The sequence below is a fragment of the Drosophila hydei genome, unplaced genomic scaffold (assembly GCF_003285905.1).
Source record: "Drosophila hydei strain 15085-1641.00,03,60 unplaced genomic scaffold, DhydRS2 tig00008137-arrow-arrow-pilon, whole genome shotgun sequence".
NCBI lineage: Eukaryota > Metazoa > Arthropoda > Insecta > Diptera > Drosophilidae > Drosophila > Drosophila hydei.
The window spans coordinates 744,802-767,574 of NW_022045845.1; the positions used below are offsets into that span (position 1 = coordinate 744,802).

Here is a 22,773-nt window from a genome sequence, read left to right on the forward strand (position 1 = left end):
AATACAAATTCAAGATTTATATATTTCAATAAAAAATTAGTTTGTCATTCTAAGATTTTGAAACTCTCTCTCTCTCTTTTTCTGCTCTTTCTGCTCTCAGTGGATTCCACTCTCTTACACCGTTACACATAGCATTTTGGTGGGAAATTAATATATAACAACTCGACTCGACGCTCAGTGAAAATTTCATCACCGTCGTTGATAGTTCAGCTATTTTTTGCATTGTGCGCTCGAAATTTCATAGCCAAATTAAAAAAATCATTTTTGTGTTTTTTGATCTCTAAATTTGCCCCAAAGCTCACTCGGTTATTTCATCAAAAAATTAATCACTCTATTACGAAAAATCAGTGTGAATTCCTCTGCACAGTTCAGCCAAGCAAAAGGTGCAACTCTCAGGCCCAAAGGAATTGGGAACTGCCAAAAATCGAAAAACGGTAAAAAATTCTGTATCACTAAGTCAGTCAGACGAGCAGCGTGTGCGTGTATCTTTTGTATTAGCTAAGAGTGTGTGTGTGTGTGTGTGATAAGTGTAGACAGACGCCGTAACAACAAACCCCAGGCAAAGGCTAAACAGAGGCAGAGGCTGAGGCAGAGGCGTTTTATTGAATTAGACGCAAAACAAAAAGCACTGAGCGATTAAAGCGTTTGGATTGCGTCTCCACGGATTGGCAACCTGCTAACCCACAAACCCGCTGTGAAGGCAGCACGCTTAAGGGATAATGGGCGTGAGAGGAAAGCATTTGAAGAAGAGAGACGGGGAGATGGGAGTTGCTTGTGCATTTATAATATGCTTTGCTAATTTCCAAGACAGCAAATATTAATTAGAGCAGTAAACAAACATTAGCGTTGAAAGAGTATTTATAGAAAACAGCCCAGAAGTATGCAACGTATAACAGTTTGTACTTAAGCTTATCAGAAGATACACACACACGCACGCACACACATACGCATGCCTGCGTATTTTAAGCCACATTTTGCTGTTGCTTTTTGGCTTGCGAGTCTTTGACCTCTGCCGCAAGCGGTGTCACATTTGTGTCACATTTTTGTAAGTTTTTTTTCTCTTTTAATTACCATTGAAAGCACATTAAACCGCTCGTTTATGGCCTGCTGAAGCAGCCAACGCCACATGACCCGAACGCAAATGCCAGCTAAACTGTCAGAAGAGGAAATGCGACCTGAAAATGGGTTAGATGTGGCTGCAGGTGTTTGCGGCAATCTTTCGCTTTTTTTTTTGCTACGGCAACGGTATAATGAGTCCACGGCTCCTGCCTCACTTCACCTCCTGTCACTTAATACTTTGTATGCAGCGAGTCGAGAAAAACTTTCATATGAGCCGTAGCCACTGCCACTGGCATTGCCCTCCCGTGGCAAAGTTGATGGATTGTGAGCCGCAATCGACAACCATCAAGGAGCTAAACGATGTAATGGAGTTTGAAGCACAGCTTTCAGCTGACTACCAGAAAAGTTGTTGGAATGTTAAGCTGGGTTATGAGTTCTCAAATTTTTCAAATTGCGCATACCACAGCCACTGGCAGACGAGCTGGCGTCAGAGTATCTGATTTCCAGTGTGTGAGGGCAACAGTTTAGATATTACGAAAGTTAAGATATTCAAGCTATGCAACAAATGGGAATTCCTTTAATAAGTCTAATGAAAATTGTTGGCTTCTATTCTATGGCCTCTGCAGCTGTTATGTAAGCAATCAAAAGATACAAATATAAACTCTGATTCATCACGGACTGTATTATTTTGCGTAGGCCAAGTTTGCGTGCAGCAAACAATTTGAGACGCTGCATTAAACAATAAACATCCATGACCAATATCAGCTTACTTGCCACCAGCTACATTCGACTTCCGAATTCGTTTATTTGGCACAGTCATCCGTCACCTTTGACATTTGTAGCAGCGCGTGCATGAGCGAGCGAGAAAGTGGGTCTCGGTGGTGAAAGGAGCGGCAAAGGAGCAACGTCGGCACTTGCACAGCTTCAGTCACAGAGACATGCACACAGACTCGAGCAGACTCACACAGTCTGTGAGCTGTTTGTTGGTCGCCCACGCGAATGTGGCACAAATAAACGTCAGAGCAGACTCAGTGACGCCATTGCCGAACTATATGGCGTATGCGTAATGTCGCCAGCTTCGAATTGCCCATCATGAGAGCTTATACCATAAATGCAAGTCCTACATTGTCCGAATCCAAGCATTATGCATATTTTATGACCCTGTAAATTTGATATTTGCAATTCCGAGTCCCATTCCCCTTCCGATTCCCCTTCCCGTTCCCATTCCGCTGTCTAACGAATTTCAATTTATGTACATATCATTAGAGCCTGCCAAGGACATACGTAGCAGACCAAGTAGCGCCTAAGGCCTTTGTGTCAATTTGTAACACGCACACCTTAAGTCACTCAAGCTTTTGAGCGAAGGCCCAACAAACTGGGCCAGTACAATATTTGCGAGCTACAACTTTATCGTCATATGTTTTAGCTTTAATTGTGCTATTTTTATTTGATTTTTATTTCACGTACAGGTGAAATGAATCCATTTCTGTTTCTCAATACTTAAATTTTAAAGTATTTAGTTTATATATAATATATAAATTGTATCTTAAACTCTGCTTTAATAAGAGTTCATTCAATATATTTATTTCATATGTGCTCAGCTGTTTGTTGCTCTGTGGATATGCTCTCTTGTCCTACACAGAGTGCATAAACTAGTCAGAAGTGAAGTATGCTCTGCTTAGGGAAATAATTTGAATATTTGCTTTGGATTTCTAGAATATTTTTCCTCAAAATATGTGCATAATATCAAAGCGCGTCACTTCAGAATTGATTTTTTATGCGCATCAGCTTATGCTTGAACATGTTTACACGAGTTTATATAAATATATATTGATATAATATATTTTGCTTTTTAATGCAGTTATTTGTAATGTGCTGAAGACAACTTCAACTTGACAATAGTTTTAAGCGACTTAATAAAAAGTTTATATATTCTTTTTAGATAGCTAGATATATATTCTTCGTGAGTCGATCCGACAGTCTGCACGTTCGTCTCTCTTTCAAAAAGTCTTTTCCGTGTTAATCTAGAAAACTTCAAAGCTAACTTATTAGATTATTAAATTAAAACTTTATGTATATGTAAAGCACAAGATATCTTATCATTAGTTTCAATGATTCATTCATTTCATTTTATAAGTATCAAATAGGCAAGACTCGGGGTTTCGCTAGGTTTTCTAAAAATAAAATAATTTTCAGTTTTCAAAGTATAATAAAATATAAGCTAATTATAAGCAGTGAATGCCTTGTGTATACACAGAAATTCGCTTAAGATGGGACTATTAATACTTGGGTTATTCACTTTCACATTCCAACGCCAGAGGTGTTGGAGGGTATTAGAAGTAGGTTGGAAGCAAGGCTGGCAGGCTATTTCTTATTTAATCACTCCTACCAAGTTGCCTAAGTTTCTCTAAGCTTTGGTTCAAATCTTCAAATCTTAATTAAAATAATAAAATCTTTTGCTAAGAATTGAGACATTTTCAATTGCAGGAGGGGAACAAAAGTTTACGGATGGCTTAAATGTTGTCCTTCATATTCCCAATTAAATTGCTCGACAGGCTCGAGGTCGACGACGAGTTGATGAAAACAAATTGTGGGGTCATAATTCATTCAGCATGGGCAAAACTTTTTGCTCTATGAAAAAGTAAAATATTTTCTCTACAAATATTTCGTACTCTCAGTTTTGTACATACTACGTTTCTGCTGTATGCATTGGCCTATTTTGCGGCAGGCGAGTGCATTGAACCAACAATAATAATCGTTCGAGTTGGTCGCAACAACAGCAGCGACCAGAGTCGGTTAGACAGACAGACAGACAGACAGTCAGGCTGTCAGACAGTCAGGCAGTCGGTTAGTTATGCTAGTCCTTTGCGAGGCAACCAGAGAGTTGTCTGCTTGTTTCTTTATGGAGTTTGCCTGACAATTGAATGTTTGTTTTTTGCTTTGTCAAAAAGTTGCTTTGCCGAAGGCTGAGTGAATAAACCTAAATACCATTTCTTTGTTCTTTAATTGCAGCAGTCGGTCGGAGACTCTTAAGGTTACACAAGCTACTGGAAGGCATCGTCTGAACAGCAGCTCAGCGCCATCGACAACTGAAAACCGGCCAACTGTTCGGGTCCATCGTTGTCCACGGTCAATATTAGCGCCATTGCAACTGCTGGGTGTGGGCGAATCTGCGCCCCGCCACCGGTAAGGCAGTGCCATCTTCTGCATTTCTCATATCTATGCATTCATCAGCCACTCATACACACACAGCCACACACAACTGCAAACACATGCATATGTCATGCCACGCCTTGCATCAGCAATTGCATCACATTTTTTCACCATGATTATTTCAGTTCAGTTTTCAGCTTGCAGTTTTCAGTTTATCAGCTTTTCAGTTTGGCTTAAATGTTTTTAAAGTTTGGCTTAGTCAAGAAGCCCACATAACGTCGAGTGGTCCACAAACAGGGTGGGCTGTCGGCTTATTGTGCGTGTGTTGGCCCATAATGTCAGCCTGAAAAGTTCCAAGTGCCCTGAGCCTAAGAGGCGCAGCCAATACAAATAGAGCACAATAAGGCCAACAGCACGAGAAGGCCGAGCAGCGTTTTGACTATAAGTGTTTGACATGCTTGACGGGCACAACAAGGCGCCTAGCTACAGAGGCCACAAAGAATTCGTCATTGATTTTTATATTTGCCAGCGAAGTCCACAAAAGACGCCCAAAGTGCAGCACTCCATGCAGCCATTGTCCGCAGTTGTCCGTGGCAACAGCCTGGCAGTCGTATTGGCACCTGTTGCCATGCTGTGCGCAATTAAATTTTACTATCCTGCCGTTATCCTTTTGCACGTAGTTAGCTTTTATGTTAATTATGCACACGAGTATTTTTTAATTAAGATTCAGCATTTGCTGAAATAATTTCTTTTGAGTTTCATTTACTTTGGCTCTTACTCCGTCCGCGCGACCATTCCAAGCTCAGTCAAACCCACAACATATTCTATTAGCTAATCGTCATTGCAATTTCATGCTCTCTAAACACATATCCAGTTGGCAGCTTGTAAGTGACCTGCAACGAATCTAGCAAATGAATTATTTAAGAATTTAAGAAATTTACTAATCGTGTTCTCAACAAGATGACATATGAAATTTGAAATTGGGGCTCCCCCCAGTCGAAAGTGGGCTCAGCAATGCGACTGTCATTGCGAGCGCATGTTTGCTCTCTTTTTTACGATTTTTACCATCTTTCACTGTGTGAATTTCCATTCGAAGTGACCAACAAGTATACGCCCCGTGTGCCGGTAATTAAACGGCCAACTAAGGAACTCCCTCAGGGGTGAAATCGGGCATCTGATGCCCAAGCAACCTAATTGCAAACTCAAGCCAGAGCAGTGTGCCTAAGTCTTTAATTGCATTTTATGTTTATGTAACGCTTTAAACGTTTTGCCTTGAATATACCATATATATAAAAACACAAACATACTGCCAGAGTGCTTACATAATATATCGATATGTTTGGTGTGGTAGACAGCAAATGCCAATCAATGCACTGCAACTACAATTCGTTTATTGAATGCCCAAAATTTGCAGCACTTAACTAATAAGTTGAACCAAATACTATATACTACTTTGTATTCTCTATTTCGTTCGATCGCGTGCCGCACAGGAACCAAAAAGCAGCACCCTGAATTTCTCGTCGTTTAAATCAAGCTTCACTTCCAATGTTAATTTCCTGAAGAGAAGGTAAAGACCTTAAAAGGAAACGCCCCCTTCCTCAGCGGGAAGGGCGGCAACAGTTGGACGAGACTAATTTGAGATTTCATATGTTTGTCTATTTTCTCTCCCCCACGCCAAATGTGCGCTCTTCTCTCTTTCTCTCTCTCTCTCTCTCTCTCTCTCTCTCTTTCTCTATATATTTATCTTGCTCTCTCACTCAACTGCGCTGCACCTTTCACTTGTCTACTTGTCGAATGGCCCGCATTTGAAACGACTTATCGATAATCACAACCAATCCACGCAACAACAACAACAACAACAACCAACACACACCCAAACACTAACATCTAATCCACATCCACGCCACGTGCGCAGATTCAGCTCGGGAGACTTGTCTTCCGAGGTCGACGATGTTGATCCCAATAGCTTGCCGCCAGCTGCACGTCCTATACAGGACCAGCCAACGAAGCCGCATGTGGCCGGCGGCCCACCGAACATGCCGCCGCCGCCGGCACCGGGCCAACTGCCGCCGCAGCCCACCGGCGCTGCTCCAGAGCTGTCGCTAAGCTTTGGCGCTGGCAAGGCACCGCCCACTACGGCTCCAGCTCCGCCACGTGGCGTGAGCGCGCCTACCAGCCCGGCCAAGTCGCGTGAAAGTCTCTTGCAGCGCGTGCAGAGCTTAACAGGCGCCGCACGAGATCAGGGCGCTTCCATTTTGGGTATGCTATGGCTAGAAAATATATATAATGAAACTCTCCTTAGATATATAGACTGATACTTCGGTGACTACACGAGGATCTGAAATAGAATAGCCAAAGGGTAATTGACTATATAGAGTTAAGTCATGGTTAGCATTCTTCAAATTGTAGCTCAAATATATGCGTACGTATTGCCTATAAATAATTATAATAATCCTTAATTACATTCTGTTTAAGTACATATAAATCTGAATTACTCTAACTTATTTTAAGTGGCGCGTGTCCTTTGGCAAGTTGAGCCACGTAGCAGCTATACAGGCATATAATACAGCGGGTAACAGGAAAGGCCTCGTCACCTTGTCGGTACCAATTTGTGTGAATTTTCCTCAGTGTGGGCGAAGCATACAGCAACTGCTCTGCTGCGTTGGAAACGCCAACGCTGCATAAGCCACAGCCACCCTGATAATCCCACTAGAGTACCAACCTAAACGATAAGCTTGGAGCACTCTCAGTCCGTGCTACTGAAACTAGAGGGGCCGGTATCCCCTACCCATTTTGCTCGCTGGACATATCCAGTTGTAACTTTTAAGTACAAAATAACTAAGCTTGCTGTACGATTACCCATGTATATTACTTTAGATCAGTTTCGATTTATAAACGCCACTGATAAGGCGCTGATATAGTCAATTAAATATCTAAATTTCAAAACAGTAATTTAATAATCCATTCAGGCAACTGCCTGCAATAGATTTGCTAAATTGCTTGATAGCCAAGCGACTAGGTTCATGATTGATTGCATTGCCGTTCATTGATGCTAATGAAGAATACATAAGGACTTAAGGTCGGGAGCTGCCTCCGTCTATGCAATACACAAATTCATGGCCAAACTATAGTACACTTAACAAGAGTATAATAAATCATTTCCACGTCAATCGTGCCATGCCTCATAAATTCAGTTTTTCGTTATCTCAATTTTGAATGTGAATTGCATTAATTAAACGTAAAATCTCACTGTCAATCAATCGATTCTCTGAGAATGATTTATGATGTAACAAAAAATATGCTTAAACTTGCAGCTCCATAGTGTTTGTTTTCAAATCGAATGAAACATTTGTGTTCAAAAATGCATTGAAGAGGTAAAGCGTTAATGAAACCTAGCGAAATTGTAGACAAAATGGACACGAAAACCAACTGCGTGCCGTCGTATTTGGAAAATAAACTTAATGAAATTATTCGCTAATCTCTTTCAACCCTTGACACATACAGGAGCTGCGGTTCAGAGTGCCACCCAGCGGGCGCCCACCTTCAACAAGGACAGATATTTCACGCTGCTGGTGTTGGATGATCAGAACACGGACTGGTCCAAGTACTTCCGCGGCCGGCGGTTGCATGGCGACTTCGACATACGCGTGGAGCAGGCGGAGTTCCGAGTAAGCTAGCGACACACTAACACCATTCTGAACCCTCTCTATTATCTGCTGTGCATCCGCAGGACATTACCGTCGTCTCCAGCGCCGACACCGGACCGGTCGTCACCATGGCCGCCTATCGCAGCGGCACCCGGGTGAGTTACACCCCATCCTGGGAGCCATCCTGCTTGCACTTAATTAGTGCACTGCGCGCTATAGAGCATAAAGGACAGCCACCGCTCTGTATTCAACTCTCGTTCCTTGTCAGCTCTATTCAGTTGTTAGCTGCCTGTTTATTTGCAGCTTTGTTATACTTGCTTTTATTGCCCTCACATTTCACTCTATTGCGCATTCGAGTAGTATAAGGGCCAGCCAACGACGTCGCCAACGATAGAGTCCATCAGGCACGCGTTCAATTTATTTCCCAGCTAAAGGATACTCGAGCGTTACGCTTATCAACACTTGTCCACACAGAGGTGCTTATTTATCTCCCTGCACTTATACACTTCTGTTGTGGTCACAACTGAGCAAGTAATCAAAACGCAAGTGCCTTAACCATGACCTACTTATTGCTCACTACATATATTGTTGGGTGATATAAGTTGATAATACAACTTAGTAGATGCTAAAACAGCGCACAATTGAAGCGTCTCATAAAGAAAATAAGTCTTTTTTGGATTCAAACGGAAGCTTAAAGAACACAAATAAATTTTATATTTCATTTTCGTTTAGTTTTTATTACTCGCTTTTGTATGCTGCTGTTATTCGCTAGTCAAGATGCTCGAAGATACTTCGTTTTCACCACAAGTAATTTTTGGTTGACCCTAAAAGTATGCTGCGAAAAACATTAATATTGGTGGATATTGCCTTATCCAAGTCTATCTAACTCATTTATTCGAAATTAAATCTGATACCATATCCAAGGCACAAGTTTTATTTTCACCATACATGTGCCGCAAAGAGATTGGTTGATTGTTGTTGATATGTTGTTGATAATAATACATTACTATGATAAATCTTCTTCATATTACATTTTTTCACCTTACCACAAACATCTTAAGAGTTTGTATTCCGTAAGTAATGGATTGCATCCATTTTATAAATTCTCGCAAAATATATATTTATTGGCTCAGCCCAAAATTATGCTACATAAATAATACATTCTGGTTTTATTTGGTAAATCTTCTTCAAAGCCAAGTTTCGAACCTTATCACACAATTGTAGTAACACTCGTTTATCCGAATTTGTACCCAGAAACAAAGTATCCGCAAATATGTCATAAAGTGCAGTATCCAAGACTCTTCATTTATTTTCACCAAAAGCATTTGTTTGCTCAGCTTAAAAGTATGCACTAAAAAGTATGAATCGACAGCCCTGGAATTGATGCACAGCATATGGAACGTGATAAAATTATCCGATGCTTACGTGCCAGAGGGATTTGCGCGGCACGTAATGGTGTGTGCATGTGTGCGCGCATTACGACTGAGTTGACAGTCACATATAATTACGGAGCATATATGTTGATTATACGTGTATGCATCGTTGGTAGTTCTGTATTGCAATTAAGTGACGCCTTCGTAGGACAGTAAAAAGTCAGAATACGCGGCGTTTAAGTTCAATTTAATGCATTCAGCTGTGGCTTTAAACTGTTGATTTTCGTATTTATTTATGTCACACTGCGAATTATTAGTTAAGACTCAGCTAAAAATTATAATATTATATTTTGCTTTTCATATGTGTTTCTAATGTAACTTTGGAATATCACACACCAAAACAACTCAAATTAATAATAATAATAATATTAAAAAAAAAAAAAACAAATACAGGTTGCCCGTTCTTTTCGGCCGGATTTCGTGTTGATACGTCAACCGCCTCGCGATGGCTCCAGCGATTTCCGCTCGACAATATTGGGCCTCAAGTACGGCGGAGTGCCCAGCATCAACTCGTTGCATTCCATTTACCAGTTCCAGGTGAGTTGAGGAGGAGTTGTTCTTTGCATTGAGTTGGCATGAAATCCTTTGCTTGTTCTTTTCTCTTTTCTTCTGAATAGGATAAGCCATGGGTATTCTCGCATCTGCTGCAGCTGCAGCGGCGCCTGGGACGCGACGGCTTTCCGCTGATCGAGCAGACATTCTTCCCGAATCCGCGTGATTTGGTAAGTGTATTAAACATTAAGTGCTAATTACTAATTAAGTAGCTACATTGAATCGTGGTCACATCTAAAAGCCATCCATTAATAAATAACACATTAAGCATAACGTACGAATTAAAGCTCTACACAAAACTCGAGTATAAAATTATAATAAAAAACTGTTGCATAACAAAAGCCATTCCATGGCCACCTCCACCTTGAGCGCGCTCTACGGATAGCTTAGGCACTTTTTGTAAAGCTGCGTGCGTCTCCAGCGGCAATGCTGTATATCGCCCATGGGCGATCGGATGTTGTGCGGCACGCAAGAGGAATAGTCGCGCTCGCACCTGCCCTGCACGGACCATTTGCAACCGTCTGCGTGCTCTCGTTGCCGCAGGCACTGCATGCCAAAGCACGGGCTGATCTGAAAGACATTCGAATGTAGCTGTTGGATGCGGGGAGTCGACTCGATGACACTTACTGTGCAGTTGCAGGCCAAGCCATAGGCGCCGCTGAAGCCGTGGCGCTCGCTGATTGTCATCTTGATGTATTCCTTGTAGTAACTGCACAGATTCAGCTGCGGCAGGCGTCCGGCTATGATGTACACCTTGCCAATTTCCAGCTGTATGCCGCACATGGAGTCACTGTTCGGCGAGGACAGGCGACCATCGCGCAGCATGCGGCGAGCTTCAGGTGTGGCCTTAAGCGAAATAGCACAATGTTAGCTCTTGAGCTTGGCGTGGAGTGGCGAGTGCTTACCTTATAGGTGCGCTTTATGTGCACCTTGTAGATAGTCTTGCCCGGCTCGATGGTGTTCGATTTGCGCAGCACACGCAGCTGCACAACTGCAAGGGAACGCTGGCATTTAGATTGAATTCTCCAAGGATATGCGAGCAGCTTTTACACTTCGCACTCGACTGGCTCACATTTCTACTCACCATAATCAGCGGTGCAGTAATGCGTCTGTGGATGCGAGGGCATGCACATACAGGCATCTGTGGTGTGGCCATAAAACGCCAGCACCGCGACCAGAGCGAACGCCAATAAACTCAAATGTTTGGTTAACTCCATGGCGCCGTTATAGCTGCGTAAATCCAATCCCTATTTGTCGCCCTGTCCACACGCCAGCCAACAGCGAATCGTGAGCGTAGAAGCCGTGAAGCAGTGACGCTGTGAAGCTGAAGAGAAATGTGATTGCATTTTATTATGATGAAGATTTAATGTTTGCGGTAACCCAAAGCCCCTGCTGAAGGTCAGTCGGTTTAAGTGTGCCTTACTTATGCCATGGGCTTATCTCTTAAACGTGCTGCCACCCATCAGACTCAATCAGACATGCATCAAGGCGCTGTCAAGTGTCATATATTACGTATACGCCCAATGGTACAAACAATTAATACTGTCAAAGCGTCCCTCGTCCCGCACGCATTATTATCAGTAGGGAAGTGCTTGCTGCCTGCATTGTTTATTTGCTGTGCATTTGTGTTACACTTGCTCTGGCAGCCACTGTACAATATATGTATGCGAGCATTTACATATGCACTTAAAGTTGCGTGTGAAATCTATTTCTATTTGAGAGAGAAATTCCATTTTATTGGCCATTTGATTTCAATTTAATGTCGTTGTCTTCCTTCTATTATGTGCAATCAATTTGGGTGCCTCTGCATGAGCTGCACGCATAAATCGTATTGAGAAACTGACTGTATGAAAAGTAGTTCAATTGCCAGCAAAATGCGAATGGCATGGCAGCCATTCCATTTAGCATTGTTTATTGTAAATTCATAGAAAACTTGAGGGGAATAAGTCGAAATCCACTGCAAAGCTGATGCCGTGTATATATATCAACGCGAAAATATTGTATAATATCGAGAGCGGAGCGAAATAATCAGTCCAGTCAGTTGCACTCGCATTTACAGCCGCAGTCGCAGTCGCAGTCGCAGTCCCATTCCCGTTTCCAGGTCCCAGTCATTGTGTTGAACTGATCGACAGAGATAGGCAGGCCCATATAGACGAACATATGCAATGGCTATGCCGAGGCATTGGCGACGGCTGCGGCTGCGGCTGTGGCTGCGGCTGTAGCTGAGGCAACGAGCAACCCGGCAATGTGGCAATTAAATTGAAATAAAATTGAATTAAAAGCATTTTGCGGAAAGCCACTAGAAAAAAAAACAGAGAAAAAAGGGGCGCAGAGTCGATTGCCTTATTGATTGAATGCAAGCAGAAATAATGCATCAAACTATTTATTAAGTGGCAGCCCAAAGTGGCAGCCAGACAGTCAGACGCCTCGGCTAATGGGCCAACAGAAGAGCGCCCTGCCTGAGTAGGAGAAGCCTTTGTCAAATCCAGATCTGTGTCGTAATATGTTATTACTTGGGATATTCTTGGAAAGTTCTTTATGAAAGCAAAGCCCTCTGCCCTCTCTCTTACTCCCTCTCTGCTCTCTCGCTCGACATTGTTTGCATTGGGCATTGTTCGTGTCTTGTTAGTCTGGATTTGACACTTGTGCTGGCAATTAACGGCGTGGATTTGTTTAACAAACAGCCAACAAGACAACAAATAAGCGCTCACAAAACTGGCACACACACATTGGGAACGTCAACAGCGTTTAGCAACTAAATCAACTTCACAAAAATGAAAACACAAATGAAAAACAAAAAAAACCAATAGAAAACAAGAAAAACTTTTTACACTCGCTGCAAATTCGCACGATTTCCTTTCAGTTTTCCACGATATCAGCCGATCGGCGTCGGCATCGGCATCGGCAGCCACAATTAGCGTGCCCATATATCACGCAGGCATATATTTTAGAGTTGGCCTCCACACAAAGTGTGGGGGCGCAGGGCGGGGCCTGCAGCCGAAGCTGGGGTAGATGGGGCCAACGGCTATTGATGCCAGAGGCAGCCGTGTTTTGTTGACAAGCTGTACATGTGTCAATTAAATGTTGTATATCATAGCACCACGGCATTCACACACACACACGCACACAGTCACGGACATGAGCATGTGTGTATTAATACTTATGTGCTGTTGCTTTGACGTCACATTCAAACAACACACTTGTTGTTGCTGCCGCTTTTGTTGTTGTGTCGTCATCCACATGGAAGTTGACATTTGACACTGAAACAGTCGGCAGTCGGCAGTCGGCAGTCGACGGCATCTGAGTGTCACTTGGCTATGCGGGCCGCCAACAACAATTTCGAAATACGCATTTACTGAGACGAATATGTGGAGTCAAGTATCGACATGTCTCTAATTAGCATTGATTTCCACTTTGCCCTCAGGCCATTTAAACGAGACCAACCGCAGCTACAGCAATGAGCGCAAAGAAAGTGCCCTAACTAAACTTGGTCTGCACACACACATACACACGCACACAGAGGCATGTGACACATATGTCAAATTGGTGTCGCGTAACTGCAAAGATAAACGATTGCAGCTCACATCTAGATAAGATACCGACATCTTGAGAATGCAGATACACAATAATTCTGCAGTTGCGACCATATTTTCTCAGCTTAAAACGTTTCAGCCGAAAGCATCTTAAGACGTCAAAAGCTGATAAAAGGCACGAAATATTCAGTTTGCTTATTTAATTAGTTCTTGACTGACAACTGCGAGAATATGGAATAAATGCATTAGATTCAGTTGTGACTCTAATGTGAGTTGATTGAAATAAATTTTATGTATAAGCAGAGCTGCACTTTATATTTATCAGTCAATGAATTTTATTATCTATATAACTATCACTCATATATATACATTTATACAACTGTTGAATACGTGAACTTTTACATAAAAACTAAAAATTGAATGTAGAAAATTCAAGAATTTTATAAGTTACAAATTGGCAGATGCATCTCGTTACAGTTAAAAAGTAAATGATGATCTAACTGTTAATATTAATTAAGACTCTAGTTTACACTCAAATAATAGATGCATCATTGCATAAAAGTTAACACAAAGCAGTCTAAACAGGCACGTGGTCAGCATTCTGTTGGGAACGCCGTCGACAGTTGATAGCTTAAGTTATGTTTAGGGAATTATGTTTAAGACAGTTTTATAAGAACCTCTGCACGATCCACACGGATCGAGAATAAACATTGAGTTATAAAATTATAATTTTATTATTCATATTTATACAAAGTCTACAGATTTATATTAAATACTTCTCTGCACACAATTTCTCTAAGACTCTAAGAAGTAAATCTCAGATTCGTGGGAATTCGCCCAAAGTCGAGCTAAAGCCTTTATCTTAATACATAACTAAAAATATTAGATAATAGCTGCTTAAATAGACTTATTATATTTGCGTTTGTGATCACATTTTGACTGCCATCTGCTAAACGAACGTGAGCGGATTATATTGCTTTTATTTGTTGTTCTTATTACACGAATTTACTATATAGAATACGTGGAATGCTTATCGTGGGTTATAATTTACTTCTACGGGGTTGGCCAGCCGACATTTGCCTTTGCTCTAAGCCGATGTAAATGCATATTTATTTGAAAGGAAACACAGTCACAAACAACGTGGTGGGGCGACGCAGTACTCAGTTGTCTGTGGGACTGTTGAATTAATATAAAAGGCGCCACAAATTTGAGTTATGTAAATATGCATAGAGATTATTAACACTTGGCCAGACGGGCGGCTTTCCAGGTAAATGGTTTGTCGGTTAACTGGGCTTTGAAAAGGCTCAAAGCGAGCAAGTTGAAGACCAAAAAAAGGACTGCAAAAAACACAAAGTCGCAGGACTTTGCCGCAAACCGCCCTCAAGCGATTGGGTTTTGGGCAAATGGCTTTACAGAGCAAAGCCGCATAATTAATGCGCTTCTGCTTATCTGCTGGGTCGGTAGCAAGGCATAAAACTGGCTCGTAAATGGAACTGTGGAAAAGTTTGCTTTATGACCACTTAATTGAGTCATAAAACTCCGCTAATGCCTGCATAATGCATGGCACACAAAATATTGACATGTTGCGCCACTTGTGGCACACAATCGCTCGACCTCTCCCGCCTGATGGCGGCAGTGCAGTCACGGGGCATGTAAATAAAGCTGACAACAACAATTTTCGCGCCTGCCTCTAAAAATCAATGCACATAAAACTCAACCACAATCGAGTCGAAATAAAAGCCACAAAATTTAATTTGTTTCGTTTGGTTTTCTGTTTCATTTTATACGATTCGGCGGTCATTTACTTTTGGCTTCTCGCTTCTCGCTTTCAGCTTCGATTGTCTTGTCACAATTCTCTGTGTGTTTGACTTTTATTGCTGATTGACTTTCTAAGCAATTCGCTTTTGGGGAACGGCCAGCTATACAAATGCAGACGTACCCACACAAGTAATATATTGCCCAGATATTGCCAGCAGTCTGATTAAGCTTCTCTAATTTGAGCTTACATCCCAAAAAGAGTTGACCTTTCCCTTAACGCATTTATCTAAAAAAATCAATGATTTCAATCAGCCAAATGTATTCTGTTTCTCTTCAAATTTAACGCTTAAATAATAAATAAAAATAATAAATAAAAATAAAATCAATGAATTCAATTAGCCAAATGTATTCTGCTTCTCTTCAAATTTAATGCTCAAATAATAATTGCCTTGTCTAAAGATAGCAGTACTACAGCCAGCCCTACGGCTTGTAGACACAGTCGTTACTGCTGCTTACTAAAAACAGAGTTTGACAAGTATTGGCAATTAGTATTGATTGGCATTAGAAACCAAATTATAGGCCAAACTATCTTAAGTAGCACTAGAAATGAAGCCCTTCAGGTAATCTGGAATTCAAGCCAACTTTAAGCAATTGATGCGTGTCACAATTAAATACTTTACAACAAAAAAAATGTTTTCTTGAATGAAAAAGAAATGCGTTAAAGCCAATTGATTTCTAAATTGTATAGACAAGCTCCTTTCCATACAAAATTGATAAGATTTTGGATAAAATTCCTTCTGCAGCTCTTTAAGCTGTCCATTACATCCAGCTATTGCCATATAGAATAATATTTGTTTTTACTATAGCATAAAGCATTTCATTCTCTTTTTGCAGTCAAAGAGTCATATATTTATGCATTAAGATGTTCTTTAGGCAGAGTGCATGACTTCATATAATATTATAAAAGTTCTATATTAAACTGGCTTACATCACACTTTGGCCATTTTGCCCTAATTCCCGATTAAGTACGATTTTATTATTCATTAGTGTAGCTGAACTAAACTGAATAATAGATTTTCTGGGAGCTTTGAATATGATGCAATTATATTCGAATCTGATTCAAATATATAAAATATTCGGTATGCAGTGCAAGCTTACATCATGGTCTTATTATTGTGTCCATGACTGTGCGCTACTAGGAAAAGTTTCCGCGAACAATGTTTGCTTTCCATTTACAACTGATAAGCCGTGTGCAACGCAATTTCCATGCGAACTGTAAGTTACCAAATTTTCCAAGATTTGTTGTTTTCTTTTAGAGTTTTTTTTTTTTTGGGTTTTTTGGCCATAACGAGCACGAAACTTTCTTTGCCCACTGGCGACCTTTGTGTCGGCTGGCGTTTTTTTTTTCGTTCGCCGCACAATGAGAGAAAATTAAGGAAAATATCAAAGTCACGATCGGCAACGCCATAATCAGCATGATCAATGATGCCCCAGCCCGAAACTGTGCTGGCCCTGACTGGCCAAACAAAATATTTTCTTGATTAATGCTCAGAGCCAAGCCGTTTCTTAACTGAACTTTGACATGCAAATCTGAATGCGCAGCGAATCGTGCCGCTGCTAAATATATGTGCATTAAATCGTTTTCTGCTCGCGATTAACTCTTGGCTGTCCACACGTCGCGCAAAACAGACAGCTGGACACCTGTTAGTTAGTATAAATGCCTGCCTGATAAGACATGTTAACGTCAATCGATGTTTGCTAATTGAATTTCGACTCCAATTGATGCATGCAACAACAACAGCTTTAACGGCAGTAGCAGCAACAGCAGCAGCTGCAGCTGCAACTGCAACTGCGTTTGACAGCTCCATTCAAGCGTGACGTGAGCTTGACAAGGCGGCGCCAGCTCAAAGCAGTCGCAACTGGCATTTGTTTGAAAATCTCTGCCAAAATCAAATAGAAGTTTGAAAAGTCACAGCCAGGGCTGAAAATGGTTCTTTTTTATGCTGTCAACCGGAACGAATCGAGTTCTGAAATACATTATGAAACTCAAAATACATAAAATGGTTTTGTTTGTATAAAATAGCGAAATATTTCTAAATTTGTTGTGCTCAAGGAGCTGCATCTGTTGTCATAAATGTATATTATACAAGTCAAAAACTTGAATGATTAGGAAGTGAACCTATGTATAGAGGAATTGGCTGTGTGGCTTTGTGTATCGTTGGCAAATATGATTAGAAAAAGGCGAGTTCGTATGCAGAGTGCAAATATAAAATATATTGGGGACTAGCAAAATATTTGAAGTATTTTGGGTATTGAGTCCGAACCGGTTCGAAACCCAACCTGGTGGCTAGCTGTTTGGCTGCTTAATGCTTTATGGATCATTAAGTTCGAGTGATTTTGTAAACAGATGCTCTTTGCAGTATAGGCACACATGCGGCCTGCAGTGACTTGCAGGCTGGCATCATAATGCCGAAAATAAATCTTACGCATTTCTCATATTTGGCCACACAATACATCCGTCTGCTGCGGGTAGATAAATAAACAGAATGCGAATTGCCACAGTTTTCGAAATGGCGACTTTCGTAGCGTTCGACACTCGACGCTTAATATTCCACTTATTTTGAGTGCTGTTGTTTCAAAAAATCAAAAAGTCTCGCTTGCCGACTGTGACACAAATGTAATTGCAGGCCAGCGGCTTGCGAAAATAAACAAAAATCGAGCCCCTGGCACGGCGCGCACAGGAGGCCTAACAAAGAACTCAATTATGAATGCTAATGCGAGTCGACAGCCAATAAAATGGGTTCCCTCTGCCAAGGGCATTCATCATATTCCCCCATAAAAATATAAATTATTTTGTTATGTGAGATTCCAATGCCATCGATTCTTGATTTGCGCAAATGCATGCAGCTCAACTGAATTTTGAGCTCACTTAAATTCAGAAAAAAGTGGCCAGCAGAGTGTCGTGCGATCAATGCACATTCATTTCGAAATTGTACAAAATTTGATACAAATCCAGTAAATTTCCATTATTCTTTACTCGCATAATCAGACCTTTCCAAACAAGCGCTTCGTACTGTATACTTGGCTAGTGAATAAGTGAATAAGCAGTTCTAATCAGGCGCACAATCTCATATAGCAATTGACGTAGACTGCTAGCATCATATAAGGCAAAGACAAGGTGTGAATATAATATAAAACAGTAATTGTATAAATGAAATGAAAGGATTTAATATTTAGATTACTAAATCCAAGTTAGACTTCCAGCCAGAGTCGAAGTTGAAATCAGCAGCTGCGATTGCATACTTCAGTTCTCTAGCGTTAGATTAAGACTTATATTAAGTTGCTCTTATTCAAAAAGCATTTAAGGAATAGATGTGAATTAATCAAATGAAATATTTATATTATATTTATCTATGAGTTTGCTCAATGCATCAGCTGAAAAATCCTTTTTTAATCAGGCTGGTACTCTAGGGAGTCAAAGCATTATTTTGAATCCCTTCTCGTTTTCATGCCTTTCTTTGGCTCCGATATAAAAAGAGAAATGATATCACAGTTTGACTCTACTCTTCAGGCTTATGAAAATAAATTCCATCAAATTATTGTTTGATTTATTGAAGTGTTTTTATACTCGCTCGGAAATATGCAATTTTTAATATAAAAATTCCATACTCATTCACAATAATGCGCTGTGACAGATCTTGCTTAATAAATTAAAAAAATTGACAGACAATCAGCCAAATTGACAAATTGACAAACTCAGGCGACGTCAGTTTGGGCCCACACAGAAACCAAGCAGACCAGCGGACCAGCAGACCGTGTCGACCCTTCCACAGTCCATACTTATTATCATCCCCATCCGCACCCATTGCCAACCCGATGTGTGGCGGGAACAAACGAGCAGACAGTAAAAAGAAATCATCGTCAATAAATTTGCGATTGTGAAATTTACACGACACGAACGCAGCGAATGCTCTTTGTCGCGCTGTCTCTTGCATTTCTCTTTAATTGTACAATAATATTTAATTGCAATGCGGCGCATTTCTGGTGGTCGCCGCAGCTACAACCAGCACCCACCCGAATGACCAGCAGATAATCCCAAAATCGGCTGTGGGTGTGTCGCCATCGCCATCGGCATCGGCGTCGCCGTCGCCGTCGTCGCAGACTTGTGCCAAAAGTCAAACATGTGTAAAATAACAAACAATCATTCTCTATATAAGGCGAAACACTTTAAACACTTCGCTGACTCTTCCAACTCCTGAGTGCACAGTCCAAAAATGTACACTCAACGATGTGCGAAGAATTCTGTTCAAATTCGATAAGCATGTCAAGAACAGACTCCCTGATTGTCCCTAATATCAAGTCAAAATTGATCGCTGAACTAACTCCAATAATTGCTAAGAATTTAGTTGAGTTATATGTATAAAATACTTATTCAATATATTTATATATAAAACACAAATAGTTTTGATAACATAGATCTTTAATATAAATCTTTAGCACATTTCTGCATGCTACGACCTGCTCTTTGCTCTCTTTATATGTAAAATGTTTTAATAAATATATAGTTTTTATTGATATCTAGCTTGTATGCATATACATCAAAGATATATAAAACAATGATAATTGTCTAAAAATAAACAGTGTATTATTTATAACCAAATTTCCCCTACTAAAAAATCGTATACTAAGACATTTATCCAAAGTAAGCGCATTAGTCATAGTCTACGTATTTATCGTTCTTTTAATAATTTTACATATCAAAAAAATGCATTAGAGTGCAAATTCGTTTACAAGACTTTAAGCCTTCTGCAATTCAGCTGACAGCACTAAATAGTTATCGAAATATACATTCAATTTAGTCGAACTAACAAGACTCAAGGCACAAGCAGGAAAAAGAAACAAAAACAAAACCAACAACAACAACAGCAACGAGAGGGGTCTTTCAAGAGCATATAATATATGCCAACAGATATGTACAATATATAAAAATCGAGCCAGCTACATATTCATGTTCACATTTCCAAGAATAAATACAAATATAAAGTATGATATATATTGATGGAAACAGCAAAATATTAAAATTCTGACTAAGGCAAAAGCAAGAGTAAGGTCAAGTGAAGGAAATGCTTGAGAATATTGTAAAAGTTCGAACCACTTAAAATACTCGTATAAAATGTTTAGGCCAAACACAAATTTGGTGTCAAATTTGCATAAATTAGCAAAACAAAATTCTAAAAAAAGTTAAGTATTTAATGCTTCATATTTTAGGCCTAGGCGTTAAGTGGCCAATGCCAACAGCGATACACATGGCGTATACGTAATATGAAAACGCAACCAGACACACGCACACACACAGAGCTTCCCTTGACATTTTTAAATGTGTTGGATGAGCTTTACATAAATACGTATTTATATGTGTTCGCATATGCGTTTGCCCACGTTTTAAATGCGCATTCTAAATGAATTTATGTTGCTGGATTGCTCAATATACAAATATTTTTTATGGCTGCATTTTGTTTACAAATTGGCGACATTAGAAACTATTAAGAAAAACCAAAGTTGAGCAGAAAATTTAAAAAACAAATATACATATATATACATATATACGTATTGAAATGTGTGTGTCGCGACGAAGCAAAGCAAAGCGGGCAACGAGAGAAGAAATAAAGAAATAAAAACAAATTAAAAATAAACGCAAATATGTTCGAGCACAAATAAATAGAAAGAAATGCAGCCACGTGTGTGTGTGAGAGAGTGTGTGTGAATATGGAAAACTGTGTCGCTATGTCAACGATGCTGCAACTGCGGGTTTTGACGTCTGCCACAGCAACGCGCGTTTTTAATCGCATGCGAAACGCGCGCGACTCCTGCTTGTTTACGAATAACATTCATTTCAAATTGAAATTCATAAATTCCTTATGTTAAGTGCATGCAAATGGAAGAGAAATAATTAAAATACCTGAATCGTCAGTCGAGTGCGAATAATTTGTTTTTGCAGAATAATTAATTTGTAGCTCGTTAATTGTTAAGCACCAAAAACTGTTTATTTAGCACTGTTAACCACTGCGGGGCTCTGCTTAATTTGTTCACTCGCACTGTCAGCTTTTAGACTTGTTGCATTTGCATTTAATAATTTTTCACACAATAATTTTCGCCGCGTTGTTGCCGTCGTCGTCGTCTTCGGGCGTTCTACTTCGCTGCGCCTGCGGTTCTGCACTGAATCGTGAACTCAAGCGTTTAGTCTTTTCATAGCCGAAGCTGGCTGGCCGCCACTCGGCTCGCAGCGAGAGAGCGATCATTACAGTTAGTTAAAGAGCGACCGTTCGGCTCGTTGAGATTGAGCTTTTTCTTCGGTTGCTTGAGTCGTTTAAGCACCCGCGCATGGTACTCCTTAAGTTGCTACTGCTTGCTTGAGTTTGAGAGGCTTTCGCCGGCCGATCAAAAGCATTCATAAATTCAAGAGCAACAAGCTTGGCGCTCATTCGAGTTTGAGTTTTTCTGTCTGCCTGAGTCTTTTGTGCACCCGCACAATATTTGAGTTACTCTCGCCGTCGCCGGCCGATCAAAAGCGTCATAAATTCATTAGGAGTGAGTGAGAGATGTAAAACGTAAGAGGCAACAGGCAAGAAGCTAAAGAGGAAACTCTGGCATTTGGCGGCCAGCGGCTGGTTCAATTGCATATTTCTGCGCATTATTTTACCTTGGCAGCTTTATTAATTGCGAGTGCATGCATATAGCTTAGGCTCACAGCGCGGCGGCAAACATATTTGGCGCCACAGAAGATGCAGATGCATATGCAACGGCACGAGCACCAAATGGCGCATCTGTCAGGCAACAGATCAAGCAATAATTTAGTTATACTTTACACCACAGTCCAGCCCCACAGCAATGACTTACTTCCAGGTCTACATTCACATCCACTCACACACATACACATACACATGTAAGGCAGTCCAAGTGGCTAGCCATGTGGTGCGCACACGTGCAGGGTATAGGCATGGGCATGGGAATGGGCATGGGCATGCTTCATGCAACGCCTACAACTACAAGCTGCAAATACGATAATACTATGTGGGAGCTACTAGGTAGCTGCCAGACATATATCTTTCAACGGATGCGTCACAGTGCATATTTTAAGTGCGCTGATATAACCAGACAAGTAGCCATTCGAATAGTACGTACGTAGTACGTGCCAGCTTCCAAGAATGCCAACAATGTGGGGGTGTGACCATGATTTGTAACGCCCCCTTGCCTGTCCGCTCATCCGCTCATAGGGGCATCCGCTCGGCACTCAACACTCGCCGCTCGCCGCGCGCCGCTCGACATTGTCATTGATATTCATTGAGAGTTTTCTTGCGCCTCGCGCCAATTGCGACAATTTTTCTGACTGCGTCATCATTTGTTATGGTTTGTTGATCTGTTCTCTTGGCGGCTTTCAATAAATTTTTAAAGATTTCCACATGTTTATTAATGATTTATGAGCTGTTCATGCACACATGGGGATGACTGTAGACTCAACCAAATTTGATTGGCTCGGTGAATTTTTAACGAGCTGCACAGGCATATGATGAATAGATGGAACACATTTTAAATGACAAATGTTTTAAAAATAAATAAATAAAATCAATAAATTCATAT

At 40.7% G+C, this 22,773-nt stretch overlaps 2 protein-coding genes across 3 annotated transcripts; one reads left to right on the forward strand and one right to left on the reverse strand.

Moving 5' to 3' along the window:
* The first annotated feature begins 45 nt into the window (after window positions 1-45).
* On the forward strand, window positions 46-10,060 carry LOC111601802 (synapsin-like). The gene is made up of 8 exons (XM_023318583.2): window positions 46-434; window positions 4,072-4,245; window positions 5,703-5,779; window positions 6,128-6,471; window positions 7,717-7,880; window positions 7,943-8,014; window positions 9,686-9,829; window positions 9,910-10,060. Exons 4-8 carry the CDS (start codon window positions 6,249-6,251, stop codon window positions 10,039-10,041), a joined length of 735 nt encoding a protein of 244 aa, XP_023174351.1. The 5' UTR covers window positions 46-434; window positions 4,072-4,245; window positions 5,703-5,779; window positions 6,128-6,248; the 3' UTR covers window positions 10,042-10,060.
* Window positions 10,061-10,199: 139 nt separating this feature from the next.
* On the reverse strand, window positions 10,200-22,068 carry LOC111601801 (tissue inhibitor of metalloproteinase). Of its 2 annotated transcripts, XM_023318580.2 has the most exons (5): window positions 21,095-22,068; window positions 10,929-11,168; window positions 10,750-10,835; window positions 10,472-10,690; window positions 10,220-10,414 (listed from the first exon to the last, which is right to left on the reverse strand). In XM_023318580.2, exons 2-5 carry the CDS (start codon window positions 11,059-11,061, stop codon window positions 10,220-10,222), a joined length of 633 nt encoding a protein of 210 aa, XP_023174348.2. In that variant the 5' UTR covers window positions 11,062-11,168; window positions 21,095-22,068. The 2 variants fall into 2 exon arrangements, with proteins under 2 accessions (XP_023174350.2, XP_023174348.2); XM_023318582.2 differs by lacking the exon at window positions 21,095-22,068 and having other exon boundaries at window positions 10,200-10,414; window positions 10,929-11,061.
* Between the last annotated feature and the right edge of the window lie 705 nt (window positions 22,069-22,773).